Raw genomic sequence first — 20,911 nt, forward strand, 5'->3', positions numbered from 1 at the left:
TCTTACAGCACTGGACACCTTTGTAAATGCCCTGAGGATACCCTGGCTTTTGTTTCAGCTGCTGCTGCTAAGTCGCTTCAGTCGTGTCCGACTCTGTGCAACCTCATAGACGGCACCCCACCAGGCTCCCCCGTCCCTGGCATTCTCCAGGCAAGAACACTGGAGTGGGTTGCCATTTCCTTCTCCAATGCATGAAAGTGAAAAGTGAAAGTGAAGTCGTCAGTTGTGTCCAACTCTTAGTGACCCCATGGACTGCAGCCCACCAGGCTCCTCTGTCCATGGGATTTTCCAGGCAAGAGTACTGGAGTGGGTTGTCATTGCCTTCTCCATTATTTCAGCTACTCTTCTGATAGACTGAGTTCCTGGAGGGCAGCATCTACCTCTTCCACACTGTCCAAGATAGGGTAACTGATCTTTTAAAAATGGGCATTTACACTACAGAGAACAGTGTGGAGATTCCTTAAAACACTGGAAATAGAACTGCCATATGACCCAGCAATTCCACTGCTGGGCATACACACTGAGGAAACCAGAACTGAAAGAGACACGTGTACCCCAATGTTCACTGCAGCACTGTTTACAATAGCCAGGACATGGAAGCAACCTAGATGCTGATCAGCAGACGAATAGATAAGAAAGCTGTGGAACACATACACAGTGGAATATTACTCAGCCATTAAAAAGAATGCATTTGAATTAGTTCTAATGAGGTGGATGAAATTGGAGCCTATTATACAGAGTGAAGTAAGTCAGAAAGAAAAACACCAATACAGTATATTAACACATATATATGGAATTTAGAAAGATGGTAATGATGACCCTATATGCGAGACAGCAAAAGAGACACAGATGTATAACACAGTCTTTTGGACTCTATGGGAGAAGACGAGGGGAGTATGATTTGAGAGAATAGCATTGAAACATGTATATTATCATATGTGAAACAGATCATCAGTCTAGGTTCAATGCATGAGACAGGGGGCTCAGGGCTGGTGCACTGGGATGACCCTGAGGGATGGGATGGGGAGGGAGGAGGGTTCAGGATGGGGAACACATGTACACCCATGGCTGATTCATGTCAATGTATGGCAAAAACCACCATAATATTGTAAAGTAATTAGACTGCAATAAAAATAAAATAAAATAAAGAAAAATGGACATTTAACAAGACTAAGCATCAGCCTAGCTTCTTGACTTAATACAACTAAAATGGCTGAACAATCATTTATATTCTTCCTGCCAAAATGAAAGTTTATTGATGTCAGATAATATGCCTAATCTCTATCTGAACTTTGCATATGCCCGCCTTTGTTCAATGCCCTGTGGGGCCTCAAAAGTCAGAAGTAACTTTCCAAAATGAGGACAAAAGGTAAACGCAAAGCCGGTGTCTGCTTTCTCATGTACAGACTTCTTCCTGGAGCCCACTGCTATAACTGCCTCTTTTCAGAGAAGAGCATCATGGATTAAAAAACAAACAAACAAACAAACAAAAAAAAAACCTAAATCAAATGAAAATTATGTCAGGTAGACAATATTAAAGTTCCAGTGACATAGACTGGAAGACAAACCAGGTTATCTGGTCATGGAGCGGAAAAAAAGAAGCAAAGAATGAATGAATGAACAACTAACAAATAAAACAAATAGATAACCTGCATTTTACAGCTGAGGAAACTGAGAACCAGGGGGAAGCAAGTGATACCTCTCAGGTCATAGGCACTTGAGCTGATCAGAAAGAACTGAACCACCAAAAGAAGAAGCATCTATCAGGTACTATCCAGTATATCAGAGGTTTTCAGAGATATTTAACACTCACAAATCTCCTTGGCAGATACAGTCAGCAGCCAAGATGACATTCCAATGCACAAATCCAGATTGGCACTCCCCCACTAAAAAGTCTTCAAAGAGATTCACAAACTTTGGGAAGTGGCTTGGAGAAGTCTCTAACCTGGAGAGACTTCTATTAAATGAGTCAAAATTAGCAAAGATAAGTATTCAAAAACTCCAGGAGATCAAAGGCTTATAGCAAACTGAGACGCATTTATTCAACATGATCCCTTACCTTCGGAATCCAGAGCATTCAAGCAGATGCTGCCCCCACTCCCTGCCTTCCCCCTTCACACACACAGCGACTTTACAGATGTGAAAGTCAGATTCATATCATTTAAATGACACCTGAAAGGCCACTTGAGCCCAGAATAACTTGACTCCAATTTTATCACTGCCTCCTGACCCTGGGCATGAATGTTGGTCAGCTGAGAGGAGAGACTGCAGCCTGTATCTCTCTGTATTACTACAGGCACTCTGCCTGCTTTGCATCCCTAGTTTGGACATTCCCCATCTCATCAGCACAGAGAACACCTCTCTTGTATGGACCCAAAGACTGCTCCCACTTCTTTTGTGCTGGAAAATTGAGGACAGACCCACGATGACAGTGCCAGGCCTGAGAGCACTAATGCACACGAGTATCCACTCTTCTGCTCATCCTGGGGCCCAAAACATCGGGGCCACCAACTAGATCATACGACTCCTCTGTGCCAGTCAGAACAAGGCACCTCCTTGTGTGCAAGCAGCTTGTAGGTTCACGGCTTAGTGAGTGAAGAATGCCTTTGCAACAGAGGAAGAGAACCTCTCCCTCCACAGAGATGCAGGCCAGTGCCAGGGCACACAGGTCAGCAAGGAGAGCATGGAACGTATAGCCATACATGCTCCTGTCCCCTCTCATACTACCTTCATGGATAAAATTGGGAGGATGGCCAGAGTACCGGCCACATCAGGTGGGGGAGGAAAATCAATGTCACATTTCTGAAGGTGCCTCTTGCTCCATGCTTTCCCAGCGGTCTCCCTCAAGCAATGCCAGAGCTGATCCCCAGAGGCCCAGCTACTCCCTACGGAGCTGAGAGCTCGTTGGGGGCACGATCCAAATGTTTTTTGGCTCTATGAAATCTCATTTCAGTGTCTACTGTGGGTGGTCCTGATCATATGCTGTTGTCACACACTTTGTGCCCCCATAACCCTGGCTCTGGGCTAGGCGCTGAAAAAGCCAAAACAAAAGAAGAAAGTCCCTGCCCTCAAGGAGGTCACAGTTAAGGGATGAGGTGAACAGATAAACCATTGGTGGTTAAACAGTGTGGCAAGAGCTCTAAGAGAATAAACACATTGTGGGGTGGGGTGGGGGGGATCTTGGGAGCATCACGGAAAGGCACCCAATCCAGCCTGAATTGTGGGGCTGGGGGAGAATCAGGAAAGATGTTCTAAAAAACAGGCAACCTGGGCTGAATCTTGAGGACTGAGTAACATTTAATCATTTAACAGAAGGAGCGGGGGAGGGCAGTTAAGGAAGGAGTTCCAAGCAGATGAAGCAAATCTGTGAAGACGAAAGCCAAAGAGTAGAAACTGATCAAGAACACTAAGGAAGTGATTCCTTGTAGTGCATTAGAGGCAAGGCGAGGTGAGTCAAGAAAGAATGAGGCTAAAGAGATGAGAAAGGGGCAGGCATGTGATCCCTGGCTTTCTCTACCTCCTGAAACCCACCCCAAGCTCCTGGAAGGTGTGGTAGGTAACTAGCAGTGGGTGACTGCTCCAGGTCACCTTGTTATCCTTGTACTCTTCCAACCTGTCTTGGTCAGTTCGGGCAGGCATAACAAAATACCATAAGAGACTGGGTGACTGAAAAGACAGAAGAGTATTTCTCACAGTTCTGGAGGCTGAGAAGCCCAAGATCAGGGAGCCAGCATGGCTGAGTTCTGCTAAGAGCAGGCTTCCTAGTTGAAGACTGCCCATTTATTGTATCCATCTTCAGCAGAAAGAGAACAGGCTAGCTCTCTGGCCTCTTCTTATAAAGCACTTACTCCCGTCCCCATGAGTGCTCCATGACCTTATCATCTCCCCAGAGCCCCACCTCCAAATGCCATCACTCAGGGGATGAGGCTTCAACATACAAACTGGAAAGGGACACAAACATTCAGTAACACAACTACACAGGCTCTCCTCCAGCCCCAGCCCACAGCAGATGGGGATGCCTTCTCTTGTGGATAAAGCTCTGGAACCTAGCTTCCTCAGCTTGGTTCTGCTTCTCCAAGAATTTGCTTGCTGTCAGAGGTGGTGGAGCTGATGGCTCTAACTAGTACATCTAAGAGAACTGCCATTTCAGAAGAAAATCCAAGACCACTTCCATTTACTTACTATTAAAAATGGCATCACATGGAAAGTTTTGGAATCTTCAAAATCTTTCAAGCGAAAGGGCCCTGAGAAAGCATCTAGTCCAATGCCCGCATTCCTCACATGGGGCAAATGAGATCCAGGGAGGATATTCTTTGTCTAAAATCACACAGTAAGGGAATCAGGCCCTCCTAGGGCAGTGTGGTGGAAAAAAGCCCATCATTTCAAGATAGAGATAAAATCTCAAAGCTTTGTTACTCTGTAAGGTAGCCTTAAACAGGTTGCTAGGATTAAACAAATACCATAACATCTGTAAAGACCATGTACAGTGTCAACCTATAGTGATCACCATCATTACAATTTTCTGGAACCTCTGGCAAACCTACCTTTGAATGTGTATGACATAAGCCAAGAGATTAACTTGAACCCTGGGCAAAGTGGGAGGCTGAGTCGGATGCTTTATCATCAGACTGCTTTGGTATGGCTTTCAATGTGAGGCCTACCTGACAGGGCTGACTAACAAAACACAGAATTGTTTTGACTCCTAAGCATGAAGGGAAATAGGCGTCGCCATGAGAGATTAGAGTGTACTCTCTGAGAAGCTCACACTGGCATAATGGTTTATCTATTTAATCCTGAATCTGACTCAGTGTCAGTTTTAATGTTTCTAATTTGAGTAGTTTGAGAACTGGTGGTGTCTCTCTGAAGCCCTCCTCTGCGGGAACAACCTAGGGCAGGTAGAGTCCCTCTTCATTCTTCCTCTGCCATTTGTCACTGTTCACTAAGACATCTGGGCATCATGAGGGGCTTTACTTAAATATACTTAAATATAGGAAGAAATGATATCCTTCTTAATATGGTACAACAGCACTGTAGGCTTTGCATTTTAATGAAAATAATACTCATTGACAAAGTGCAAGCAAACTATAATTTGGTGGATACGTAAATAGACAAGGAGTTAGGAGGGGTCCTTTCTATGGCTGCTTTTGGTTACAATACGCTCTGCCGTTTTGAACAGGACACTAATCCTTCTAAGCCTATTTCCTCATCTGTTAAAATATAAGTAAGTTTGTCCCTATCTGTGTATATAGCTCACAAGATTGCTGTGATGATGATAAACTAACATCTACTGAGTCCACACTGAGTTTGGTACTTTACTTACATAATCTTGTTTATTTTCCCCAATCATCTTAAGGTGTATAATCAATTCCCACTTTTATAGATGAAACTGAAGCTCAGAGAAGTTAGGTAACTTCTAGTAAGGGCCAGGGCAGGATTCAAACCAGGTCTGGGCTCTTGACCTTTCCTCTGGGCTGTACTTTTATCCAGCAGAGCCCTCCCTAGTCTTTCAGCAAAAGTTGTAACTAGGAGTCAATCAAGGTTTCATGCCAGATCTATTTCTTCAAATGCAACGAATGCCACAGACTAACTATAGAATTACTCTTAGTTTGAACTGAAGTCTCTCCAATTTATTTATTTTTAAAAAATGGTTTTGGTGATTCTCTAAGTCTTTTTAGAGGCTGCTGTAAGGAATGATAAGACTCTAATCTCTGCAGGTGATTAGAACTACTTTTCTTTCCTTGGCTTGGTCGACTGTGCCTATTTCTGAGACCTCAGAGAAAACATAAAAGCTATGAAATCAGAACAAGGCTCTTGCTTCAACACGACTCCTGATGCAATCTGTTGAAAGAATATCCTTTCTATTGAGCTCTGAAGGAAAAAAATTAAAACTTACATTTTAGGCAAAAATAAAGGATGTAAGACCCATGTGACACTAATTGTACATTTTTAATAAGAGGCATGTCTCTACTATTAAGGATATTTTATGTTATCTCAGAATTAAACACAAGAGGCCCCTCTGTCACAAACCAAAGCCCCCCTCATGTCAGTGAGTGCTCTCTAGACGGCCCTGACGGAAACAATCTCAAGTGATGGGCTGAATGTGGGAGACTGAGATGCCGAATTGGAACCATGGAGTAATTAGTTCATTTTTTTCCTCTCATTCAAAAAGGACTTCCTCAAGGACTATGATTCATTCCAGAAACATCTGTGCATAGCCATGTAAGGGGGAAGAAAAGTGACATGGGCCCCTCTCCCCCACACTAGAGGAATTTTCAATCCTGTTTCACAGGAATAAGAAAGCCCAGTTGAAAAACAAAATAACTCTTAATTGAGGGTGCTCTGTGCTAGACAGAATGCCAGATGCTTTCAGTTGTATTATCTCACTGAATCTCTACCCTAAGCCACTGAAGAAGGCCTGACTACCCACTTCTTTCAGATGAGACAACTGAAGTTCGGGAAGAATAATAAATGTGCCCGCTACAGTTAATAATACTGTATTGTGTATTTGAAAGTTGCTGAGAATAGATCCTAAAAGTCCCCATCACAAGAAAAAAAAAAGCACCTATGTATGGGCATGGATATTAACTGAACTTACTGCAGTGATCATTTTGGAATACACATAAATATTTAATAAATCATGTACAGTGAAACTAATATAATAGTATACGTCAATTATCTCTCAAAAAAAAAAAAAAGAAAGAAAAGAAAACAATCTGCTGAACTCATTCAGAAAAGTGTAAACACCCAGGCTCCACCTCATGTCAACATCCAGAGAAACATTTCTTTCTATATTCCCCTTCTGAATATATTGTCCCATTCCAAAGCTACTGTAGACAGACCTTCAGGCCTCTCTGCAGACAGTTTTTGTACTTTCCCCCAAACTTCAGCTCAACTGCCCACAACATCACATACCTGAATCTTTCTTCAAAATAAAAGCCAAGTGCTGTAATATAGAGTTGGACCCATCAAAATAATCATGCAGCTCTTGGTCTGGACAACTTTGTTACCGATCTGTGATCACACATTGCTGACCTCTGCCACGAAACCTCGCCTTGGCAAGTTGATGATTTCCAACCTGTGGAATTCTTTCTGAAAACAGACACCATCTCATGGTCTCACGGATTCAAGGGACTTTATGGCCAAGAAAGAGTCCTTTCTTCAGCATGCATGCGTGCATGCTCAGTGGCTCAGTTGTATCTGACTCTTTGTGATCCCATGGACTGTAGCCAGCCAGGCTCCTCTGTCCATGGGATTTCCCAGGCAAGAATACTGGAGTGGGCTGCCATTTCCTCCTCCAGGGGATCTTCTCAATGACATGGCAACTCTGTGCTCCTTGGCAAAATGCTTCTGGTAACTCTATTCTGACATCCATTTGAACAAAGTAGCAAAGAAGTAAATGCTCAAGAGTCAAAGCAAACATAATAAATAATTTCCTTGATACAAAAAATATGGTAGAAAACCATTGAATAGAAGCATACTCAATAAGGAATACAAGGAAACAGGAGCATAAACCATTTGGGTACCATTTTTTGTAGTTGCTCTTTGGAAACACTTTGAATAATCATCCTAGTGGCTCTACTCTTGTCCATTCCTTCCTTCTACATTGGCAGACTATCTCTAGGTTGTTTAAAGGATAAAGGGAATGACATCCTTCACGGACAAGTTCATGGTTATTGTGTTATTTTGTTTAAATGATTTTATAGTTAGGTAAAAAACATTAGTTTTACTGTGAGCAAATCAATCCTCTTTGACTGAATTTTTAAAAATAATTTTAAGTCCTTTTATGAACACAACACAAATCTGCAAGTTCCCAGACTAACCCTATAGTATTGCCCTATTATTTAGTTCTCCAGAGAATTTACATAGTGATTCACAAAGATCAGATGATAAGTATTTTACTTTCAAGGGAAGCAAAGCCTTCCCAACCCATGACTCTGCTTTGATGTTTCTAGAACATGCAGCCAAAGGCTTATTAAGACTCTTTGGTATTATTACCAAATATTTTTCTCATATTTTTGGTTTATGTATGTTGAAGATTTTATTTTGTAGCACATCCTACAAATGGGATTTTTTTCTTCCTGCCGACTAGATAATTTCACCCAAATGGTGGAGAGGTCATAATTTTTTTTTAATGAAATTATATCTAATGACACCAAACCAATGGGGTTGGCAAATTTCAAGATGCATATTTTAAAAACACAAAGATGTATAAACCAAATTATGGTCTACAGGGCACAGAAAAATGATCTGGAGATGGATTTAGCTCTCTGAACAATTAGAAACAATCCTGAAAGCTGCTCATTTATGTCCCTCCCCTGTCATCACCTCGTCTGGGTCTTTCAATAATGGGCTAAGAAATATAGGAAAAAAAACAAAGCAGGGTTTTCAATATGGTTTTTCTTTGAGGAACAATAAAAACATTAAACTTTATACATTTAAGTGTCTGTGCACCGAATGGTAGCCCTTTCATGGGAGTCCAGCTTGGGTTTTGTCTGGGTGGGGAAGGGGGAAGAGAGTCTGTGAATACCCTCAGAGTCATTTAAAATATATAGTATTAGCTAATTGATGAGAGGACTAAAAACAATAGTAAGTAGGTAGCCTGGCTGCATGCCAGGAGCAAGGCTTTATGGTGAAAGCGAGTTTACATTAGAGGCCTGTTTTTCCCCTTTCCTTATATGAAATGAACAGCTGTAATTGAAAAGCAAGGAGCTCTATGGTTTATAGAAATAGGTGTTGTGAAGAGCCTTGGCCGTCTAATTTTCTTCCTATTGCAGGGCAGGCTTCCATTGTCTGTTTTTTAGAGCTAATTTCTTTTCTGATCAAAAGGCCCACGTCGTTGAAAAGGTAGTAATGACTATTCATTTGGCTGAAGCCGCCATTCTCCAGACTGCAAGCTTTATTTAGAAATGGCTATTTCTTTCTAAAAGGAAAAGCTCATTTATGTCCTCTATAATGTCAATTAAAGTAGAATATATTTTAATTATTTATCCTGAGGAGAAACCTTTTAGGAACTTAATTTAGTATGCCTATGCTATGCAGACACTACAATATGTGAATGTGGAATGATATCTAGGCACATGGGTTTTATTTTATTTTACCACTAATGAATAGTTTATTTGCAACTAATTAACAAGTTAAATCGGCACAATTAGTATCGGATTTCTTTAATAATATAACTCATAAAGGGATAGCCATTGGAACTAGAAAATAAGGTTGGTTGTTGGCTTTGTAAAGAAACCATTCCACAAAAGGGGCAGTTTTTTTCCCATTAGGAAGGGTTATCGCGACGTTCGGCCCGTTGCTTGTTCAAATGCGAGCCCGGCTGGGCTGGGGGAAGAAAGATGTTGGGAAACGAGGGGAGACGGTGTTAATGACACAAACATCACCTTTGCCCAGCCTCGGGGTCGTAACCCGGCGACGCTTTCCCGAGAAATGGAATCGGGGTGACCGCAACCGGGGCGCCAAAACGCCGGCGCGGCCGGGCCTCGCCGCAGACCTCGCCCTGTCGCACCGTCTGACAGCCAACCCGCGCGTCAACGGGGCGGCCCGAGGCTCGGCGGCCTCCGTACCTGGCAGGCGGCGGCCCGCTCGCCGTTCCCGGACCGCGCGTCCTCCGCCCGGCTCTCCGTCGCCAGCAGCCGCCCCGGAGCCTCGCTCGCCCGCCACTCGGACGACGGCGCCAGAGCTCCCGGCCCACGGGCGCTTCTGCGTCTCAGCCGCTCGGGCCACGCGGCTCCGCGCCGCGGAGGGGAAAGCGCGCGCGGGGTGGGACGAGCGTGGCCCTCGGCGGCCGGGGCGCGCCGCGGTCCCCAGCCCTCCGGGCGCTCCCCCGGGCCGCCGCCGCTCTCGGCTGAAGGACGCGGAAGTGGGGGGCGGGGGAGGGCGGTGGTCTGCTCCAGCGCCGGGCAGCGCCGGGTAGCCCATAGTAGGTGTGCGGCCGAGGTTTAGTGCCAAGAAAAGCAATGACGGCCGGCAAGGCAGGGGAAGAGAACGGAGAGATTCCGCGCATCGAATTCCACAGCTCTCCTCTCTCTTGAAAGAAAGTGAAAAGGCGAAAAAGAAAAGGAAAAGGCGGGGGGTGGGGGGGGGGGAGGAAAACAGCTGTCTGCTGTCTTGAGATTTAAAATTTGCTCCAGGGCGCGCTCTCCCCAGCCCCCAGCCCCGCTATCCCGCGCCCCCTAGGGCTGGGGCCGACGGGCCGGCCGGGTCCCACGGGAGGTGCCGGGAGGTCCCGTGACCAGACGGGCATCCTTCCCCGGGAAGCACCGCCCGCTCGATGGAGCCGCGCCACCACCTCCTCCCCCCAGGTCTCGATAAGCGTGTAGATGAGATACGGGGAAGTGGAATAACTCCAGCCACGTTCCATACAGATAACGATTTTTTGATTGTTTCCCCAGGCCCGATTTCTGGCAGGCCACCTCGCCGCCGGAGAGGGCCGTGCCTTTGCAGCCACAGAAGGAAGGAAGGAAGGCGACTGGCCCAGCGGGAGGGCAGGGTAGGGTGCTGGGTGCCGGGAGGCTGCTCCGCGGGGGGCGGGTCCCCGCAGCTCAGAGGGCTGAGCGCGTGTAGGGGTTGGGGGCGAGGCCGGCAGATCGACTACAGTGACCCGGAAGACGCTCCGCCAGTGGGACCCAGTTCCCGGGCAGATCCTCCTTTCCCACGGGGGAGGTGGCTGTATTCGGGTGGCGTTTGGCAGTGCTCGCGTTTTGAGGTCGGCAGAGAGGGCGCTGAAGGTAGAGATTGCCAAATTCCTGGCAGTGGCTCGACACCTAGTGAAAACGGCTGGCATCCTCGTCGTCACACCCTGCAGGTGGACAGGACTCTGCAACTGAGCGCCAAGGTCTGGGCCAAGGGGATTCCCCGTACCCACCGACCGCAGCTCAGCTAACTCAGGGAAGCCAATTCGGAAACTCTTTTAAAAGTACACCCTCACTCCTAAAAAGCGCTACATCAAAGTGCGATAGAATACAGTTGGCCCGCCCACTGGAGACTTTTTGGTACCCTGAGGACCGTGTCACCGCACACCTTGGTGGCTCCTAGTAAGCTTTCCTTGGAGAGCGTCAACTAGGCTATTACTGCAAACTGCACCGCCAGCCTAGGACCGTCAGCTCCTTCCCAGATTCTGAAGGACGAGAGCTTTATTGGGAGCTGCAGGGGGGGGTGGGGGGGGTGGGGGATGAGAGGTGCTGCGGGTATCAGACTGAGACCTCGACAGCTGCGAGGTGCTCGGCTGTCTCTTCGAGCCTCGTTGGAGATCTGGTGACCTTTGCGACCTTTTGCGGGAGATGATTCTACAACAGACCTAAGCTCCGGATTTCGTGGTCAAGGCCCTCGATCTGGGGCCTAAATACACCCTCTTGGCCAGGAGCCAGAGTAAATAATGAAGGGTTGTTCTCAAGGAAGAAATAAGAAAAAAGACTGTCTCTAGACCGGCAAACTTCCCCCACCCCTTGCTGGCAAGCAAAGCTTCTCTGAGGGTCTTCGGGATAAGTTTTTCGCACTTCCTCAAAGCTGGACCCCTCGCTGGGCTCGACTGCACTTGAAAAAAGGCGAACACTTGACTCTATTGTCAGGCCGCAGCTCCCGGAGCGGACACTGATACACACCCATTCCATCCCACCCAGCACGCAAAGGGCACCTCTTCTAAGAGGCGGGGTCCTAATTGAGCCGAAGACTCGGGGAAAAAAGCCCGCCTTGAGCAGTGGCGGAGCAGGGTTCCACGGGGGCACCCCCGCGCGAGCCCTGGGACAGCCCCTCCCCTGCTCGACTAGTAGCTCTCAGGCCAAGTGCTAAGGAGTTCACTTTGCAGATACGACGCTCCTGGGACACTGGATTTCCGCAAACCGCAGGAAGGCAGAGTTGGAAACGCCCTAGGCACCCGGAGCCTGCAGGGCCACCCACACTAGAGCCTACCCCACCCCCCGAGTTTTGCCATCACCAGCCCTCTAAGGAGAGTCCCACTTCTGCCCGCAGCGATGCAGCTGCCTCTCCTTGGAGGGTTGGGGCGACCTCGAAGCCCCCGTAGGGAGAGAAGGGGCGCCTATAGGTGAAGTTTCCAACCGAAGCCAACAAACGGCGCTGTTGCCACGCCCTGGGTCCTGGAATCCCCAGGCCCAGCCCCAGTCCGAGAGAGCCAGAGCTCTCTCCAGAGGGTGGGGAGAATGGGGACGGCGTGCTTGGCCGAGTTCCCTACCCGCCGTCCGGGGGGCTCTGTTTGCCGCCCAAGGGCTCCCGGAGGCCCCGAGGGAGTGAGAGCTACCGAACACGCTCTCCTCCAGCAAAGAGTGGAAGGGACTCTTCCCGAATCACGCTGTGTCCCTCTGCTTTCCTCGCGGGGTGCAGGTGCGGGTCGGAGACACCGGTTGGGGCTCCACCGGACGTCTAGCTTCCCCGCGGGCAGCGCCTGTACCGAGCACCCTCGGGCGGTAGTACCTGCCGTGAAGCTTCTCCCGACCCGCAAGGAAAGTCGTCGCTTGGCCGGTGCCTGCGCCGGTACTGCTAAGAGAACTGTTTCCTTCTGCCTTCCCTCCATCTCCCCACCCCCATGATGGTAATCTCGCTTGATTACTGAAATGGTAGTATGGGCTGAGAACGTGTCCTCTAAAATGTTTCGAAGGTACGTCGGTGTGACACTTGACTTGGGGCTGGGCAGACAACCCCAGAGCTACCAGGCACAGAGATCGGTTTAATCGTCACCTCCGAGGGAAGCCAGGAGTGTGGGAGAGGGTGTCTGATCCTAGCAAGATTGCCATAAATCTGGAAGAAGGACCTTAATGTGAGAAGGAGCTTACCTAAACCGCGGGATGGGTGTGAGCAAGCGACAAACAGCTGGGAGCAGTGACTAGTTCCCCCAGATAACCTGCTGCGGCGAGAAGCGCCGGCCGGGCACCGCACCCCTTGCCTAGGCAAGTAGGCAGCCCAGGCGCTGTCACCACAACGGCTTACTTGGGTCCTAAAACTTGGAAAGAATCCTGACATCTGTCAGGCTACTGGACGCCAGGCTGCGCGTCGGTTGGGTAGTTTCCTAAAACGCGCTTCACTTAGCAACAGCCTCAGAGGCCCAGAGAACCTGAGAGAGCTTCTGGAAAGGCGGCCAGAAGGGCAGGGCTACTGCACACTGACTTCTTGGGGAGAAGGTGGGTTTGCCCAGGAAATTTTGTCTGTGTCACCCAGTCTGGCAAGAAAACAGTTGCAGGTGGAGACTGTCGAATCACTTCTGTTTTCTGAAACATGCCTTCCAGTCCATGTCAACTTAAGTGCACATACCCGTGCGCGCGTGCGCGGGCGTGCACACACGCGCACACACACAGGACTCATACACAGAACCATTCCACATAGTTTACTTCAAAAGCCTAAATGCGTAGAACCATTCAAACGATCGCAGCAGCCCTTGACTGTATACGTTCGCTTCCTTCCGCCCAGAAGAGCAACAGAACCAAGTGGAACCCAAACTTAAGAGGCGGGTTTCGAGACCCCAAACTTCCAGGAGACGTTGCTGCTGGGAGCCAGGATTCTGGTGCTAGCGGTCCGTGGGCCCCAGGGCGGGCTGGCCTGCTCTGCGTCCCCCAAGTCACAGCGGGTTACTTTATAATTTGTGCAAGAAACGGGGAAGCAAGCTCCTGGCACACAGGCTTCCCAGGATCGCTGGGTCTTGCATTATAAGGAGCTAAAAACCTCGGTTTGGAGCTTTTTTTTTTTTTTTTCCACACTTAGGATATACGCCTTTCTTTGGGTTCCACATCTTTCCACGAGGCTAGGGGGGGTTGGTGGGCCACACAGTGGGAACACTTATTTCAGTCTCTGCCACCTCTGCCCGGGGTTGGCTTTTCCTTCCCACCGGTCGCCTCGGGCGTCTCCGGGAGTTGCAAACGCTGAGCCACTAGCTTGGGCTGGAGGCGGCGATAGTCGGGGTGCCAGCTACCCGCTGCCGGGCTTCCCCGCGCCGCTATTCTTCGGCAGACAACCCCGACAAGCGGTTGAATGTGGCGCTCCGAGTCTCGAGGCTCCGGTCCGGAAGGCTATTTAAAAAAAAAAAAAAAGAAGAAGGAGGAGGACGGCATCCGTTAGCAGCGCCTGCTCCCCGGGGAGGCGGCGCGGCTGCGCGGCGAAAGCAGCGCTCAGTGGTCCCGGCAGGTGCGCGGCCGGTGGAGGGGGCGCCCCAGGACGGCCTCGGCTCCTCTCGGGCCACCATCCCCCCCCCCTTCAAGAAACTTTTCTTTCACTTAGAGAGGCTCTGTGTTGCCATGAAAACGGATTTTCCAAGGGGCCCGACCCTCCCCCTCAGGGGCATCGGACTGGAAAAACCGAAATGGCCAGAGAGCAGAGACAAAAAGGGGCCGCTAAACGGGGGCCGGGAGAAGAGAGCTGAGGCCGGTTCACTCCTCCGCCCCCAGCCCCAAGCACTCCCCGCACCACCGCATGGGAGCGTCTCGGCCCGGCCCGGGCGCCGGGCAATCCACCGAAAGCTCGCAGCCCCAGTGCGCCCCGCGGTCCCGAAGCCTGTCTCCCGAGCCCCGCTCCCTGACCCCCGCCCAGCGCTGGGCGCGCTGGCCCGGGGCTTCCCGGCGGAGTGTCCTACCGAAACGGGGCCGATTCCAGGGAGGGCTTCTCGGAGCCCAGCACCGGAGTACCTCCACTGCGCCCCGAGTCTCCAAGGCCGCCTGGGTAGCTGGCCATGTCCTGTGTCCCTTAGCGCTGGCAGCAGAAGCGGTCGGAGTACCTCCGCGCAGACAGCGGGAAGCTGTGCAGGGTGGCCCCGGGACCGGACGCCCCCGGCCTTGACACAGTTGTTTTCGGAACCCTGTGGGCGCCCCCTGCCCCCTCCCCCCAAACCGGCTCGCGCCCCCCTCCCCCCTCCGTCACCTCCTCGAGTTTCGTTCTTTCAAACTTTTTGAGACCCTAATTGGTGGTCCCTGAGCGGCTGTCCGGGACTCCCGCCTTCTGAATAACTCTCAACACGTCACCAGGCCTCAGAGAGGCGTGGGGGTGAACGAAAGGACTCCCCGAACTTTTTTTTTTTTCCAGCCTGGCCGAACAAGGGCTCCGTGATGATTGGCCAGGGCGCATCACTGCAAGCCTGTCAATCACCGGGCCTCCGGGTGGCGAGGGGCGGACCGAGCCCCAACCCCGGGGGATCCGAGCAGGTATATAAGAGGCCCGGCGAGCGCCCGACCAGACTGCGAATGCGACCTGCCCGAGACCACGCATCAGGTGCCAGCAGCCTGCTGGGTCCCGCTGACTTGGCGCGGACCACTGCGGCCAGCCTGCCCTTCCCGCCCGACCCGCGGGCCCAGCGGCCCCCAAGCGCCCCTCCGACGGAGTCCCCAGGCCTTTTCACCGTGGCCGCTCCAGCGCCGGGAGCGCCTTCTCCTCCCGCCACCCTGGCGCACCTTCTTCCCGCCCCGGCCATGTACAGCCTGCTGGAGACTGAACTCAAGAATCCCGTGGGGCCACCCACCCCAGCGGCAGGCGCGGGCGGCCCGGCAGCCCCGGGCGGCGCAGGCAAGAGTAGTGCGAACGCCGGCGGCGGCGCGAACGCAGGCGGCGGCAGCAGCGGGGGCGCGAGCGCCGGGGGCGGCGGCGGAGGCGGCGGCGGCGGCGGCGGGGGCAGCGATCAGGACCGCGTGAAGCGGCCCATGAATGCCTTCATGGTGTGGTCCCGCGGGCAGCGGCGCAAGATGGCCTTGGAGAACCCCAAGATGCACAACTCCGAGATCAGTAAGCGCTTGGGCGCCGATTGGAAACTGCTGACGGACGCCGAGAAGCGGCCGTTCATCGACGAGGCCAAGCGGCTGCGCGCGGTGCATATGAAAGAGTACCCGGACTACAAGTACCGGCCGCGCCGCAAGACCAAGACGCTGCTCAAGAAGGACAAGTACTCCCTGCCTGGCGGCCTGCTGCCCCCCGGCGCCGCGGCCGCCGCCGCCGCCGCCGCCGCCGCCGCGGCCGCCAGCAGCCCGGTGGGCGTGGGCCAGCGCCTGGACACGTACACACACGTGAACGGCTGGGCCAACGGCGCGTACTCGCTGGTGCAGGAGCAGCTGGGCTACGCGCCGCCCGCGACCATGAGCAGCCCGCCGCCGCCGCCCGCGCTGCCGCAGATGCACCGCTACGACATGGCCGGCCTGCAGTACAGCCCCATGATGCCGCCCGGCGCCCAGAGCTACATGAACGCCGCGGCCGCCGCCGCCGCCGCCTCGGGCTACGGGAGCATGGCGCCCTCCGCCGCCGCCGCCGCCGCCGCAGCCTACGGGCAGCAGCCCGCGGCGGCCGCCGCCGCCGCCGCCGCCATGAGCCTGGGCCCCATGGGCACGGTGGTGAAGACGGAGCCCAGCTCGCCGCCGCCCGCCATCGCGTCGCACTCGCAGCGCGCGTGCCTCGGCGACCTGCGCGACATGATCAGCATGTACCTGCCGCCCGGCGGGGACGCGGCAGACGCCGCCTCGCCGCTGCCGGGCGGCCGCCTGCACAGCGTGCACCAGCACTACCAGGGCGCCGGGACTGCCGTCAACGGCACGGTGCCACTGACCCACATCTGAGCGCCCGCCGGCGCTCGCCGCCCCTCCGCCCCACCCCGCCCCTGCACCCCCGAGTGGGGACGCCTTGTTGTTTAGCTTTGCTTGCCTGGGACTGTTGCCTTGTTCCGATGGTGGGGAGGACGGAAAGTTTGGCTGTAGCTGTCGGGGTTTGTACGAAAGCTGAAAGGAGTCCGGAGCGGCGGAAATGGGACTTTCTCGAGCTCGCCGTCCCCTCGCCGCCTTCCCTCCCTTCCCCTTCTGTAGGCTGGGAATCCGCTGTGTTGTTTGCTAAGAAAAAGCCTCCCCCCACCTCCACCTCCTCCTCCTGGGTTACTGGGTTTTTCTGTTGCGTTTGAAAATGTTGTCGCGTTAGTTTGCTGTTAGCCGAGGAGTGAGTGAATGGGGCAAACGGACTTGGGTGAGGCTGGCCTGAGAACTGCAACGCCTCCTCCCCCAGTCGCGTTGCATCTGTTTTCCTCGTGGGCTCGGGGTGGGGGGGTGGGAACTGACCGCCGCGGCGCGGCAGCCAAGGCCGATGTTAATTTATAGCCAGGTGTGCGTATGTCTCCCGCCTCGCCGCCCCTGGCCGTGGGACAGCTTTCTGTCCAGTCCGCATTTAAGCTGTTGAGTTGGTGATTTCTGCCGTGATCTGTTTGATATTTCGTCGCGCTAATGTATGTGGATTTCGTTTGGGTGGTAGGGCTAAGGGGCTATTTTGTTTCAGGGTTTTCAAGGTTTTACTCAGTTCCTAAATGAGAGATCAATAAATTTTATAACCAACATAATGGAGTCCTGGTAATTTTGCGGGCCTGAAACTTTAGGTGCGGGTTAGGGAGGGAACCAGTCCTCGGTACTGCGACCGTGGTCGGGTCCCGGGGCCGGGGGTGGGGGGCCTGGGGGGAGGCGAGCGTGATCTGGAACGGTTTCTTCTGTAACTACTGGTGATCGCAAACACGGCGTCTCCCGGTATTTTCAACTGAAACTCCAAGGAGAAAGCGATTTGTCTTTCCGGGAGCGAGCACACTCAGGCGGAGTCTAGCACCCAGCGGCCACGCACTTGTTGATCGCGGCGGCGGCAGCGGCCACGCGGGGCGGGGAGGAGCGGCCGCGGAAACTGGCCCCGAAAGGGGGCACATTTACCTTTGTGCACTGGGGCGGGAAGACATTAGAGTCAAGCCAAATGATTTACAAAACAAAAACCCTTCAGAAATCTCAGCCTATTAAACAGAAATAGTTCAGGACTTCCTAGCAGGAAACGAGTACATTTCAACAGAGGTTGGCTGCAGCGGCGGAGCCAGCATTCAACGCTGGAAGCTGTGGTTTTCAATAGTCCACCTTAGATCTTTGCAAAGATCTCTGAGACTCCTCCGATGGCTTTCTCTTTTTGACTTGTCACTCCGGCCCACTGGTTTTTTAGAAGAGGCTCCCTCTCAACCCGAGCCTCTAGCTAGTTTTCGACTCCCTCCCTCCCCCCACTCTGCCTCCATCCCTGACCCTTGGGATTTCCACTGTGCCCCCCGAAAGGCCTTTGGTTTCGCTCCTGGCCACTCGGCCCCAGTGAATCTGTTTGAGGCCTAGGAAGAAAACAAATAGAACCAGTGTTTTTTTACCCCCTCCTCATCTGTTTGAGGTGATTTCCTTAATCCCTCTAATCCTGTTACCTCGCTATCCCAGAATAACTAAACTCGGGCTTTCCAGTAAGCGCGGCCTGGTGAACTGTGTTTTATCCTCTTCCACTCCTGACCACAGGTTTCTTTGCTTGAGGTCTGCTGGACTCGGGGCGACAGGAACTCCCGTTAAATTGGTCCGAATTCCACATTTCCAGCCGGCTTCCTTTGTGCGGGCTGACCATTCACCTGCGAGCCGGGGCGGGCTTCGCGGGGGGTGGGGGGTGGGGTGGAGGAGGGGCGGGGGCTTTCTGCGGCTTCGGGGGTCGTGCCCGCTTTTTACACCTCACTGCGGATCCCGGAGACTTAAGCTCACCACGCCTCTTGGAGAATGGTCGGGTCTCCCTGGAAGGCGGCACAACCCCTCCCCCGCAGGCGCTGGCACTGGCCTCCCCCGACGGTACCGCACAGGGTAGGAGGGCTCCTGGTCGTGATGCACCGACCCCGGCTCATCGCCCTCCACCGGGTGCTCCTCCCGGGCGCCTGCTGCGTCCGGTGTGGCGAGGCCTCACTACCGCTCGCTCCCCTTCCCGTCCCACGGATCCCGGGCCCTGCCAAGTGGGTTGGCGCTGCCAGTCTTGCTGCCGTGACTGGAGAGCAGGGTCCCAGGCTACCAGGTTCTCCGCCACCCGCGATCCGCGTCCAGCGGGGAGAGGGGCGCGGCGGGAGGCAACTCTCTGGTCATATCCACCCCCTATTTGTATCTTTCACAGTGTTTGGGCGTCCGTAAAAATACCTGTCCGTCGGTTACTCTGGGTTCAAATTGCTACCAATTGTGGACCCAAGTTTGGTCTGAAAGATTCCGGGCAAGGGAGGGTTGAAAACAAGCAATTCCGCCCCACTGAGGGGGCGGTGCCAACGCGGGAATAAATTGACACCGCTTCTTTCCAAGAGTCCATTGTGCTGCTGCCTTCTTAGAAGTGCCAGGGTCACCCTTTCAACCGGTCTCACACGCTACTGGCCCCCCCTCTCTAAACATCCACGGCTTTGTGCGCTACTTTGTCCGATTTCCAAATTGCCTTTAAGAGAAAGGATTTCATCAATCAGCACATCGGAGGATTTAAATATAGATGAAAGATAATTGTTTTTTAACTTCAGCCACAGGGAAGAGAACTGCACTGGAGTGCAACTTCCATCCCCTGGGCCAGAGTTTCCAGACTAGCGCAACCCCCACCCCCGCCCCCACCTCTTCCACTGCTCCCCCACGTCTATGGGGACAGTTGCCCCGCAATCTGTTTTCTAGCTTAGGGTTCTGGTCAAATTTCACTTGAAATAAGGGTTCTGAGGCTGAAATGGCAACAATAACAAAGTCTGGTCAAGCCCCAACTCCTGCCTTTGGGGGCTTGTTTTACACATGAGAAAACTGGCCCCTGCAGGGGAAGTGACAGCGCTCAAGGTTGCTTAGCTGGTCTCTGGCTGCACGGGGGAACCGGACTCCCAGGCCTGGTGGACGCCTGACTCTGCCACAAGATGGAGAGCAACTGATGAAATTCCAGCTCCAGCTGCCTCTCAAGCCCTTAATCTAGTGGGGTCTCTATAGAAAAGATGTAATTCCTGACATACAGACACCTAGTGGCCAATGCTTGGCGAATGGTGAAGTGATGGCTGCATCAGGTCCTTACAGAGGGAGAAACACAGTCCATCTTTAGCGTCTCCTGACAGGAGCAGAGTTATCTTTCGATGGGAATTATCCCAGGAACAGGGGAGCCTGGTGGGCTGCCGTCTCTGGGGTCGCACAGAGTCGGACACGACTGAAGCGACTTAGCAGTAGCAGCAGCAGCATCCTACATGAAGATGTTCTTTCCTGGCTTGTCTGTATCTCTCCCCTCATTAATCTCCTGTCTAAAAATCTACAGGGGGAGAGGGCATCCAAAACGCAGGTATAGATTTATAAACAAAGACGTTCATCACAGACCTGCTTGCGATAGTAAAAGTTATACCCAACCCAACTGTTCAACAGATAGGAAAAGGTTATGTAAAATACCTTTCCCCCCAAAAGACTACTTTGCAGATATTAAAAATTGTGCTGGGAGAGATCACAATGACAAGAAAATGCTTAAAACAGATCTAAAAGAGCAAGACGTGCAAAAGTATGTTCAGTACGTGTGACCTATTGAAGTATATATGAGTCGAAAAACATACAAAAATGCAGGGTACTAATATGAATACTGGTTAGTCTTCCTTCTATTTATTCGTACTTCAATTTTCTCTGATAGGATTGTATCCCTGCTATCATCAGAAAAATCAGCTTTAAAATATATTCTCTCCCAGTCACAAATACGGAAGTGTTTCTCCTTGTGGAAGAAGAAAGTTCAAGCTTTCCCTTCATTTGTTTGAGGTAAGGGGGGTCAGGAGCCCCAGCAGCAGTAATTCCCCAGCTCTCCTCCAGATTGGGGGCTGCAGAGAACACAGCAGAGCAACCCCCTGCCAAGTGCCCTCGTCAGTCAGCGGGAGCAGGAGCAGATTAGTGACGGCTCTGTCATTCTTCGGACCCACTCACTGGAGAAAAAGACCTCCTTGGGAGCCAAGCTGAACAGCTTGGACCGCGGGAAGCAGGGGCCATTGAGGAACCAGAAAGTGCACAAACCCAGGAGCCTGCAACTCACTGCCCTCTTGGGAGGCGGGGTTCGGAGCAAGCCCATGGGATGTGTCCTGGGCCAGGAGAGGAGGGACTAGATGAGCACCCAACTCGCACCCACACAGCCGAATGAACAAACACGGTCGGTT

General features: G+C 52.2%; 1 protein-coding gene across 1 annotated transcript; it reads left to right on the forward strand.

Annotated features, from left to right (window-relative positions):
• Nucleotides 1–15,182: 15,182 nt before the first annotated feature.
• On the forward strand, nt 15,183–16,538 carry SOX3 (SRY-box transcription factor 3). Its single transcript, XM_070289641.1, has one exon. It carries the CDS (start codon nt 15,183–15,185, stop codon nt 16,536–16,538), a length of 1,356 nt encoding a protein of 451 aa, XP_070145742.1.
• Nucleotides 16,539–20,911: the final 4,373 nt, after the last annotated feature.

The sequence above is a fragment of the Ovis canadensis genome, chromosome X (assembly GCF_042477335.2).
Source record: "Ovis canadensis isolate MfBH-ARS-UI-01 breed Bighorn chromosome X, ARS-UI_OviCan_v2, whole genome shotgun sequence".
Lineage (NCBI taxonomy): Eukaryota > Metazoa > Chordata > Mammalia > Artiodactyla > Bovidae > Ovis > Ovis canadensis.